Source organism: Manacus vitellinus, unplaced genomic scaffold (assembly GCF_001715985.3).
Source record: "Manacus vitellinus isolate BGI_N305 unplaced genomic scaffold, ASM171598v3 scaffold_6_pilon, whole genome shotgun sequence".
Taxonomy (NCBI): Eukaryota; Metazoa; Chordata; class Aves; order Passeriformes; family Pipridae; genus Manacus; species Manacus vitellinus.
In genome coordinates, this window is record NW_021940750.1 from 28,693,807 (window position 1) to 28,706,309 (window position 12,503).

Here is a 12,503-nt window from a genome sequence, read left to right on the forward strand (position 1 = left end):
CCTTAAGCGATGGATCAGCTCCTACGCACATGCTGATCGCCCATGTGCAGTGCGGAGGACCTGCCTGGGGAAGACTCGAGGCTATTTCAGGAGTTACCAGGCCTCAGCACTTCCCATGCTCTGGTAGAAGGAAAGATTGAGAAAGTGGTGGGAAAGTGCTCAGCAAAACACCTGTCATTTATTCATTCCTTTTAGTATTAGTAACTCATGTCTAAGAATCATGGGATTAAATTGTCAATGCTTTTCCTCTGCTCGTGCCATGAAGCCAAGCCTAGATGGAGATCACCAGACAAATACCAAAGAGCTTGAGAAACTGGGAATAGAGAACAAAGAAGAAACAAAATCTTCCAGGAGTAGGTTAGAATGGCTTATTTATCAAGCTGTAATTCCACAACACACCAGCTTCAACTGGCTTCAAGTCAAAGCCGCTTACACTTTCAGATATTGCAGAGCTTCCATTACAAACCACATTTCAAGGTTAGGCAATTAATTGCCTCATTCCTCTATGACCTTTGCACTAAGAAAAACCAGAATCTGATTGCTGTCTATTTCTAAATTTGTTTAACTCTATGACTTCCTCTCTTGCAGAACATATTCCTATAATAATCCAGGGCACGCAGACATCTTTAGGTAGGTATTTCTCTACATTCACACAAGATAAATGTCTCATCCATGCCATAAGCAAGCTCTCCCTCAGTCTTCCTCTCTACTCCACCAAGCTCTTTCAGACCCATGCATAAGGCAGGCAGGATTTCAGGACAGTGGATATAGCACTGCTCTCGTAAAATAACATTTGGATGATTCTGAGACCTGAACTGAAGAGCATGAATTCACAGCAAGTTCATGCTGGGATAAAATTTAATCTGATTCATTTATGCATGCAAGTGGAAAGCTTTTATTAGCATACATTCCTCAAAGAAAACAAATTATAGTTCCTGGAGATGTTCATCATTAATTACCCTCTTCCAGCATCTAGCAGCAAGTTTTCTTCCTTCCCCACCTTCACTTTATCTTCTTTCTAGCAACACATACCCAAAACAAAGCAAACAAAACTCTTGGAACAAACTCAGAGAACTGAAAGCATAGTAAGAAGAGGCAGAGCACGCACAGCTAATTTGGATCTTGACTGAGGTAATACCAAAACACTTGAAGGAGAAAAAAAGTTCTACCTGAAGATGATAATTAGCAACTCATAAAGATGAGACATAAAAAATACATCTTCACAAACAGGGAAGAAAGAACAAAGCAGCTTTATTTCACTCTACAAACATTTTGTTCTTCTTGCATTCTAAGTCAAACCTAAATTAAATCTGATTGTAGATTCCCACCAACTGGTGTGTACTGGAGAGAACCCCAACAAGCGCATGCAAACCCAGAAGGAAACCACCTGCCACCAAACATGGGAGCACCACATGTGGGAATGAAAAATGGGTCTGTAGCTTCATGATAATTATCAAGTTGTAAAGGTTTACTGCAGAGAAGGCAGTATCTACGTATATTACAGTTTACATGAATTGTCAGAGGATATTGTTAACTTTTGCTGTCACATAGTGAAAGAGAGAAGAAGGTGTGAAGAGAGGAATTTGGTCAGGTAGTTACAATGGTCACCCTGAAAAGAGAATACCAAGGTTCAAGGCCTGCTTCACCAAAACTTTCCATGTTCACACATGAAAAAGCATGTTATTAGGCTGTCTGGATAACTTGTGAAATAAATCCTCTGGCTTTCATGTGTCTTTGATCCTCAAGCCTAACATAAGGGTGTCATCTAGAGAAATACATCAAAACCCAGAGACACTCAAACACTAAAAAAATAGAAATAAATCCCTCCTAGAATGCATTAAAAACACATTTCAATTTTAGTCAAGACAAATGCAAAGCACTGGGAAAGAAAACCTGTGGGCATCCATATCATGTGAGTACCAGAACCCAAGCTTGGGCCTCTCTGTAAAACCACAGTTACTAAATGCTACTTCCACATCCATAACAGCCCCTTCATTCCTCTGCAAGGATGCTGCGTGCAAGAACACACATGTGTAGCAGGACCAGAAAGCCAAGAAGAAGTGGGCAATCTTTTTGTCACGTGGACATCACATTAGCACATTACGCCGTATTTTCCATGCAGCTCCTGTGTTTAGGCTCCAAAACTGATCATTAGTATGATAAATTAAATGAGTGGAAACTTTGGCTCAAAGAGCCCAAACTGCTGCAGCTCTGAAGTCAGTCACTCTTCCTAAGCTTTGGTTCATTAGTGAAATGAGAATACAAGAGGTCAAGTGAACATTGAGTTTGCAATTAAGTGCCTAAATGACAAAACTGTTTACTGGCTTGAGTGACGCAACAGGGGGGTCTCATTCAGAGCTTTCTGTAGGCATTCAGAGCGCTTCTGCAACTGACTTTCGTAATCAGTCTCAGCATAAAAGCAAAGGACTCGATATGCATGAAAAAAAACGAGATCCTGCATGAAAAAAAATTTGCTCCAGAGCCATCTGTGGGATAGGCAATGAAATAATGCCTAGACCTTCCCCAAAACTAAAGGGTGTCAAGGGACTTGAAAGGTACTAAGATCAGACCAGTTGAAACAAAATCTGAATGTAACTTGCTGCATTAATTAGTTTCCAAACAGTTTTGTGACAGGTGGATTTCAGCTTTCCAGACCTCCCCAGCTACACTGGGATCTCTCAGCACCTGAGGACGGCCCCTCTCGGTTATGCCTAGGACTGGACAGGAAAAATGCACCGTCCTTCTCCTGCAGAAATGGGCTACCATCACCAGGGTCACAACGGTTTCCTCACTTCAGAGGAGTCACACTGGTGCAACCTCCAAATTCTTAAATTAAAATAAACTCATGATGAGTGATACTGTCAGCTGCAGCTTAGACAAAGGATTTTATAGTGTCCTTAACTGTACTGGAAACCAAAACATGGTGCTTCCTCTTCACATACACAGTTGTTGAAGACAATTAAAACTCCTATCTCCTTTGATCCTTCTGATAAACACTAATGTTTTAAAGTTTTGAAAGGCCAACATTGAATACATCAAAAAGACTGCCTACCCTCACAAGAAGAAATGCAGATCAGGCAGTAAAAATTCGTATTCTGTGTTCTTTCATCCAAGGTCAACTACCAAATGAACTTCTGGAATAAGACTGAACACAAGTTCTTTTGACCAACATTAGGTCCTTTAACAACTTTTTTCTTCGTAACAGGCAGAAATGGAAAGTCTTGCAAGAGTCCCTGAAATTTCAAATCACTCCTTGTCCTGTGTTCACGGAGATCTTAAAAAAAAAAAAAAAAGGATAGAAAAAAATGAGAGCAACAGGAACTAAATGTTGTTTGTTCACTGACATTAATCATCAGGAAATCCCCTACCCAGCCTGGAACCTGAGAACAAGGAGAGGGACCAAATGCTTCCCAGCTACTCTGAAAGTTACTCTACAGTTACTCTTGGAATCATGCAGGTTTTGTACCAGAAATAGGCCTACAGAGTACCTTGTAAAAAGGGGGAGTCAATGGGAATTTTATCTCTAAAAGGTCATCTCTTTTGGACTGGATTTTTCTGACTCATCAAGTTCAAGTATGACATGAAGGTACTGGGGACAGTCCCTCCCTAGGCTTCTGAGGACCATGCTCTTCCCCATGTGCCTACTTCTCTTTGCCTTGCTACTCTCCCTGGGCAAAAAGCCCAGACAGATTTATATTTCTTTCCTTATATCCAAGACAGTAAGTCTGAAGTGGACAATTCATACTACATTATTTATAAATACTATATCTTTATTAAGTTATAACTGCAGTTCATGTTTATTGTGAACATCAGTAAGAGTCAGAAAACTTTAGTCATGTGTCCAGAGGCAGTCATATGAAGGATCAGTTTTTAACAGTTATCTTTGTTGGCATTGTTTTCATTTGTCAAAGAGCCAGGTCTCTCTTGCCCTTCCCATTTTTCACTGAGCCAAGAAAAGTATAATCAGCCTTAAGTTATGAACTACATTGACTGCATACACCAAACACCTATTGATATACATTAGGGGGTTCATTGCAAAGACTGAAACAAAATGGCAAAGGACTCCTATCTGACCATTAGTGCACAACAGAAAGACAGCCCATGCACGTAAATGCTCCCTCTGCTTTGGCTGCAATTCAGAGCTTCAGCTGGTGTCCTGTGAAATGGACAGTTCAAGCTGTGATATGGCTCTCACAACATATGAACAACACAGGGCCAACTGACCACTGAAGGGTTTAGTGCACTGTTATGTGGGTTTCTTGAAGAAAACATGTGGAAAAAAAGGCTGGAAGAATAAAAATGTAGTTGGTGACACTAGCTGATCTAGCTGGGCTATTTCATGGGTATGGGTAGAGCATCTCTGACCTTAGCAGGGCTCTGAATGAACTCAGACACATGGAGCATCTAAACAGATGCGTTTCCTGGTAATGGACACTGCACAAGAGCAGGGACTTCTTTGGCCAGCTTGGGACATTACAAAATGCATTTATGCCCAGTCTTAATTATGATAGGATGAAGATCCAAGGGGATACATGCACTAAATACAACAAGGACTGAAATATAAATGTTTGTATTCAAAATTAACCCTGTGACGCATATTTAATGAGCATTTATTTTGTAAACAACTGGAATTATACTACCAAAAGAGAAAAAACATAATGAAGTAAATCAACACCAGCCTAGAAAGGACTCATTTCTGACTACCAACAGCAGAAGACACCAACATTAAAAGTATAAAAAACAAGGGAACTCATTTTTCACAGATACACTGGTTCTGAATTATGTTGAACTATATCAGGAGTAACTTTCAAGATACTACAACATAAAATATGTTCTAATTTACGTCTGAAATTAATTTGTAGAAAGTAATTAACAGAATCCTTCAAAGTATTACACTACTTCAACAAATATGTCTTGAATCATGCCATTGAATCAAGTAATGGACACAGAGATTAGAGTTATCTTTTAAATGTTTTTGATAACATCTACTCGGATTCAGTGGGATTTCTGGTTTTATAAAGAAATCCTCTGCCTGCAGCTTACAGGTCCACAGGCATTCACTCCAGAGACATCCAGGCTGCTGCTATTACAAGCATCCTTAGAAGATGCCAATTTGAACTTGTGTTCATGGCTATGAAGCCTCGAACTGCAGCTAAAACACAGCTCAGCTGTTTGCACAGAAATATGCAGCAATTATAATGAAGTAAAATCCATCCTGCAATTCCTCCACCTACAGTCCCTGTATTTAACTGGTTGGGGAGATACAAAAATAGAATAGCAGGTACAGAGACATGTAGAAAATGACACGTATTTCTTAAAAGGTGCTGTGATGCCCTTCACCACCCCAGCACTGACAAAAATCTCACTGCTTATCTGATAATTTCTATTCCTGAATACATTTTTGAAATCTTTTTGACTTCTACATGACAAGACAGATATTTGGCTCTTCCCCTTTAGACATTTGCCCTTAAGAATCATTCTGAAACAACTGAAAGTTTAAACAGCTTAGGACATAAATATTTAAATGGACACTGACAAGCCAAAATGCCCAAGGTTGCTTCTTCTAGTCCAACAGAAGTTTGTCTTTAAAACTGAAAATCAAGTCATCCCTTTGTAATATTTTCAAAATAGATGCTACATATACTTCAGGAGGCAAGTGGTATAACCTTGAAATTGTCTTTAGGAGAAAGAAAATTGCTTGAATTTCTGTCCAAGTCAAGTGGACAAAAGAAAAACAAGCGGGAGAATTATGAAAAGTACATTATATTTTTAAATCTTTACTAGTTTTAACACAGTGTTTTGAAGACTGTAATTTCTAAACCACGACTTCAGGCAAGTGATATGGTCTGAGGTGTCACCAGCTCTCCTAATGCTGAGGCTGGTCAATGCCTTAACAACAGCTTACCCAGGAAAGACAGAGAAGGTGATGTTGGCAAGTGACAGCACATCAACCCATGCCTTGAGTCAGATCCATGCAGTTGCCAAATACAGTCTCTCTTAAGACAAAGTGTTAATACACAAGTGTATGAGTTCATTTGACTGTGGAGCTACCAGGCATGATTTGAATTTGGTGTCATTTCATCCACTCAGGGGGACAGAGAGCCCAGACTTCTAATTTGTTAGAGAAATTAGGGATTGACCTTGTTAAAATTGCATGCTGAAACATGCAATCTGCACTTTGCCTTACCTCTCACTGCTCCTTTATTTCACTGCCAGGGTTCCTACATCTGGAGCAGGTAAGTCTTCCTTACATTGTTGACAAATACTGGCAGGTATGAGGCTGCCCTTACAAAGACCATCTCCAGCAGAAAAAGTATGTTTCCAGCATTAACTCTGGAATCTTTATTTTGGGGGGGGGGTTCCCACTTATAATTCTCAGGCCTGTTTAACTGCACTTTTATATACAATAGGATCACTTTCTGGTTGTACAGGGCTTTGCCTAATGTTCTCCAGGCAATTTCATCCTTCCAAATGTCACCTAAATCTACAAAGAACTCCCCTAAATAAGCGTGCCTACAGGCAGAATGAAATCCTGCTGAGTATGGTGACAAGTTTTAGAAGAGTTAAAGTAATGAACAGTTACAGCATGTTACTTTTGTCAGAATGAATAGATACATTAAAAAAGTTTCCTTCTATTTGTAAAACTTCCATGTATTTTAAAAGCATGTCAAACTATAGCAAACAAGTTGAATGCTGCTGTATCTTGTAATTAAAAGAAAATTATCACTCTCTGTAGTTAAGTGCAAAAATCATAAGAATTATGCTTCATACATAAATGATAAAGAAAAATACAGAGAGAAACATTTTCAAGACTGACTATAGCACCTGCCTTTGGTAGTCCATCAGAGATGCCTAAGCCCCCCAGAGCAAAGACAGGAGGTTACTCTCACTGCCAGAGTTAACTTTTATGAGCTAAGCATTTGTATTACCTCCTAGGACACAGGCTTCATTCAGAACCTGTTACCTCAAAGGAAGCTGAGACTCAAATTGATGACAACTACAGTCACTGCTGTCCAAAGTTTATAAAGTCTAGATCATAGGGATCCAAACAGGAAGTCAAGCAAAATCAGAGTGCCAGTAGTTTACGACTAAATGATCCACCCATAAACTATGGTTTCCCATAAACCTACAAACCATGACAAGGATGGGGAATTAATGAGGCCGGCATTGTTTAGGTTATTTCTTCAAGTCTGTCACCATTTTTTCCCCATTATTTCTGACAACACTACAGTACACTCCTGCGTAGCCCTCCAAATACGTTTGAAGGCCATGCATCCCTCAGCAGAGCAAGGCTGAGGCTCAGAAAAGTATTTAAATCTACAGAAATCAAGGAATAAACATCTAGGAGTTTCTGTGGTTTCTGGATCAAACCCTGAGTGAGTAGTGAAATGACAAGTAGCAGGACCTTGTCTAGTCTTCTGATAGCAGAATGGTAGAGTTCTACCATCTCAGCCCATCTACTCTATTGTAAATATACAAAATGAACATTCAAACCATAATTATTTTTAAGTGGTGGTAACAAAACTTCTGACTGCACAATTATTCATCTCCACATATTTCATTCCAAGGAATGTAAGGAAAGATATGTACTACTCAACATACATTCAGACTATTGCAAAGCACACAACCAAAATATCATCTAAAAGAGATTAATTCCTGCTGAGGATGTTGCCTCTTTCTAGCGACTGCAATTTGCCACATAAGGAAGTATATTTCTGATGATCCTAAATCAAGCTTCCAATAGGGAAGATTTTAAAATATTCTTGTGTTGTAACAAAATGTTCCCACTGGTGTTGTAATGAAAGAAAGAGAGAGAGAAAAAAACCCATCTCCTGGCAGGAAATTAATTATTGAGCATTCCACTGCTTGATGATGCGCTCCTCCATTCTGCGCAGGCTTTCCATTTTTCTCTCTCAGTATGTGGAGAAACTCACTATGGAGAATGTACAAACAGAATAAAGAGCACAAGAGGATCAGTTTATTGAATGTGTTTAGAAACCGAACAGACCTGGAGAGAGGAACTTAGTTTGTGCATCACCACATCTGGCATTTGTTCCCTCTTTACATTCCTCTCCCGTCTTCACCATTAGATTGTTGCTTCTGCTTCTGTTCTCTGAAATCGCCTCTGCCGAGAACGGATGCGCCTGGCTTTTAGTATCAGTTACCTGCGACAGTTCTGAAATGTCACTTCCTTTATTTAAAAAATAAAATGGAAGATCTCATATCTTGATGGAAAGGGAAAATAGAAGCCCACCATTATGCACCTATGTCTAAATATCCGGATGTAATTCCATTTTTAAAATCATCTTCCCCCCCCATGTCCAGCCCATTTAGTAAATTTCACCCCTTGCTGCCAGTTTTAGTCTCACTGTGAAAAAACTGAAAAACCTACACAGGCCATAATTTCACCCATTAGTTACATGACAAAACATACAGTCCCTGAGGCTACTTTTGCACCCAGCACATGCACCTAGAACAACTTCTCAATTTGGTGGGATCATGTCACTGCAAAAGCATCTCCAGAAGAACAGACACTTCCGAGTAAGCAGCACCTTGGATCCTTCCTGGATGTGGAACTACCAAACTAGAGAAGGAAGATGCAACAGACTGAAACAGCACATGCCATCTTCAAATAGTATTCTACATCAGCAGTGCTCTATAGCTTAGCTAAGGCATAATGAACTGTTTGAAAGAAATGAGCAATTTTTGCTTTTAAAAAAGGAGGTAGAAAGGTTATGGAAAACTACTACAGCAGATCGCTGTATGATTCCTGCAGAAACTTTAATACCAGCTAGGCTGCTCAGGACCCTTTCTCATGGTCATCACCATTTGGGCTCTTTCATCCTGCTGGGTAGGATGGCTTAGACTGTACTGCCTCTATCTGCCTTGCAGACCTCACATTTGTCTGGCTCTGTGCATCAGCAGCAGAAGTCTCCATAGCTACACACAGACATTCAGTGTTTTCATGTGTTGTTCATATCTGCAAATATTTAGCTGCTGCCTCCCATCCTCTCCTTACTCCTCCTGGGTCTGTATCAATATAATGGGTTCCCCAGAGACCAGGAAGCACCTTCACATATGCAGAATGTCCCACTGAATGGGAGCATTCTGGAATAAGACAAACCATCCACTTCATAGCACCTACTCTAAGCACGGCTGGTCGTGCAAGAGAGCGCTGCAGGAGCTGGAGATGCAGCAGCAGATGAGGACCCTCACTGCATGAGGTCCTTCGTGTGGCCCTGAGAAGCAGGGCCCTGCAGGAGCTCTGATGGTGCTGATGGAAACTCTGCATTGTGTTCACCTAGTTTTTCGTCCCAGACTCTTGACTTTTTAGCACATCCAGGCTGTTATTGATTCTGCAACTGATAGGGAATGATACTAGCAGTGATTCGGATTGCACTGTTTTGAGAGGAGGGAATGAATTTTTAATTATAAAGCAGGAGCACGTTTAATTATTACATACAAACATGGAGCATATGCTGCCATTTTACAAGAAACTGTTCTGAAGAAAAGCACCATGCTCTGCCACCAAGCTCCCAAGCGACAAAAATCACACTCTCACGAGTATCAGACTCACCATCTGTAAAATGTTTTTCATCTCTAGAAGATAATGTGAGAACTATGTGTTACAAATCATATATTTTGTGATAGATATTATCACTTGCTTTGGAGCAGCACCTTAGAACAAGTGCTTTTTCTCCCCTGTAAGAGCTCACAAGAGGCATAAAACTTCTTAAAACCGTATTTAGCAGTGCAACTCATATATCTCTCAGAATTTCTCTTGTATGGTAAGAAGGGAACAGGAGGTTTTTTTCATGAACATAATGTCATTCAAAGGAATTTCCTCTGTAGGATGACATTCTCCTACAGGACTACAGGAATTTTTGATAAGGCTGTGTGCATCTGTATAAATGAGTTCTAAGTTCCAGAAAGTGAAATTACTTTTAACTCCTTCTTCTACACATGACTGAGAGGCAAAGCCAAAAACCTATTACTCTTTTTAAAAACAGATTACTTTTGTATTCCTTTTCAAAAAATGTCCATGAATTAATGATTAAATCTGCTACAGTTTTGAGCAACAAGAGATCAGCCATGCTAACAACACAGAATAGAAAGAGACTGAGCCAAGAGTCAGAAATGTAGAATTACACTGTAATGAGAGACTGTCAAAACCCAAGGGGAGATCAACCTGGAATCAACAGCTCTTGCTGTACTCAAAATCTGAATTTCAGAGGTTAGGATGATGCAGGTCAAAATGCTGTGGAGTGACCCCATCAGCAGCTAACGGCATTAATACAACATCAGAGCTTAAAGAATGGCTAATTTGACTCTCTTCTGATAAATTATACATCTTCTATAATCAATCCAAACCAAAACTAATTTCCAGCAACTGCACTGCTCTGACAGTAGACAGTGCCTTAATATAATTATGCATAGACAAGAAGAGATAATGACCTCTGATTTAAGTCTATTATTTTTATGGAACATAAAGATACATTGCAGTATTATGTGAGATATAGATTAAGATTGGTATGTTACATTAAACAAATTGTTCTCCCATAAACCACTGCTGCTTTTTCCTCTTCCATCGATTCTTGCTGTCCTTGATAATCACGACGAGTTACCTAGTGAGGGGCAAACATAACTTTGGAGGAACTACTACTACGCTGACACCGATCTACCTTCAGACCCAAGTATTTGCACCCCTTCCGCCTGCAAAGCCTGTGGCAGAATAGAAGAGCATCTCGTAGACGATTTATCCAAAAGCTCTGTCCATGTTTATTCAACAGCAGCCTTTCAGAAGATACATTAAATCGAGTCCTGATAGCCATCTGCTTCCGCTCAAATCGCGCTGGTCCAGACCCGGAGCCGTGCCCTGATCGTGGCCGAGTGACCCCGGATCTCCAGGTCGGGGCGGCGGGAGGGCGCCTCTGCTCGGCCCCACAGGGACCCCGCACCGGGGCTCCCGTTAACCACAGCGGCACGTGAGCCGCGCACCGGCCGCGGAACAGTGCCCGCGGGCCGCGAGGACGAAGCCGAGCTGGAGGCCTGCGCCCCGTCACCCGGGACGGGGCGTCGGGGGCGGCTTTGGGTGGCAGCGCCGCGAGGAACCGGGCTGGCGCCCACCGCCGCCAGCAGCATCCCAGCGCCCGCGGAGCCCCGCGCCCCGTCATGACCCCGGGCCGGCGCCGCTCGCCCCAAGCGCCGGGGCTCCCCGCGGCGACGGGCCGGTCGGCCGCGCCGGGGGAACTTTGGCCCGGCCGAGCTCCTCCTCCGGCTCGGCGCCCGCGCCGCCCCGCTCCGCGGGCCGGGGGAGCACGAGCAGAGCGCGGGCCGGCGGGGAGGCAGGACGGCGCGCCGGGAGCAGTGGGGGCAGGTGGCGGGGCGGCGCGGGGGCGGAGGGAGGGGTTTCGCGGTCGGTGTTGGTTTACCTTGGAGGTTTTGCCACTCGCGATGTCGCTGAATGTGCCCCGATGAGTCTCTCGCGCTGGACCAGTGTTCCACTCCTGCCCGGCCAATGGGGACGCGGGGCCGGGGTGAAGGGGCGGCGAGAGCCGGCGGCGCCGCCACCGCAAACCGACCGGCCTCACCGCACCGACGGCGTGGCGCGGAGCGGAGCGGGCGGGGGGCGGCCCCTCTCCGGCCGGCTGCGCCACGCCCGCGTCCTCCCTCTGCCTCCGCCGCGCTCCTCCCTCCTCCGCCCGGCCGGCCGGGAGCGCACCGGAGCCTGGCGCGAGGTGCGGAGCGGGCCGGAGGTCCGGCAGTTGCCACCCGGGGCATCGCCCGCCCGCCGCCCTTCCTCCCGCAAAGCGAAGCCGCGCCCCGATCGCCTCCGCGCCCAAAACATCGCTCCGCGCCGCCCGCGCCGACCGCCCTCCGGTCGGGGACCCCGCACACGGAGCGGCTCGTGCGCGGTCCCGGGGGGCTGCGAACAACGCCGGCTCGTGCGCGGTCCCGGGGGGCTGCGAACAACGCCGAGCGTGTGTCCTGCTGTGTCTGGGGAGTGGAGAAGGGTCGTCCCTAGAATAATTGTCGTGCAGCCACGGCAGCAATGGAAGAACGAAAGTATGAGCAGCAGAGGGGTTCTCCTCGTGGGGATTAAATCAGTGCCATTATACATTAAAAACATTTATACTTGCATACTGATTTAGCTTGCTCTTGCTAGTCCGTCTGGGCCGTCAGATTTCCTTTGAGGTGAATTTTCACATTGGATGTCTTCATTTACACCTTTTTTTCATCAAACTTGGACAGTAATTGTTACCAAGGCTCTGCAGTGTCACTAAGAGCTGTTCTCTACAAACCTGGTGAACAGCATGAACATCTCCTTTGCATACGAGGCGTTTCATTACAATATACCACTATTTGTACTTACGTGCCTGTTTTCAAACCATGACGACTGTATAATGTAAACAGCAAACTTTGACACGATCTAGTCAGACCAGTATAGCATCAAGAGTTAGACTAGCAGAACACACAAGCTGAGATCTACAAAGTTAAATGTA

The 12,503-nt window shown here is 43.5% G+C and overlaps 1 protein-coding gene across 1 annotated transcript in view; it reads right to left on the bottom strand.

Annotated features, from left to right (window-relative positions):
* CLMN (calmin) overlaps positions 1-11,174 on the bottom strand; it is a 70,122-nt gene extending 58,948 nt beyond the window's left edge. Inside the window, exon 1 of the mRNA XM_029964140.1 lies at positions 10,667-11,174. Coding sequence (XP_029820000.1) covers positions 10,667-11,174 — 508 coding nt within the window. The remainder of the gene's footprint in view (positions 1-10,666) is intronic.
* Between the last annotated feature and the right edge of the window lie 1,329 nt (positions 11,175-12,503).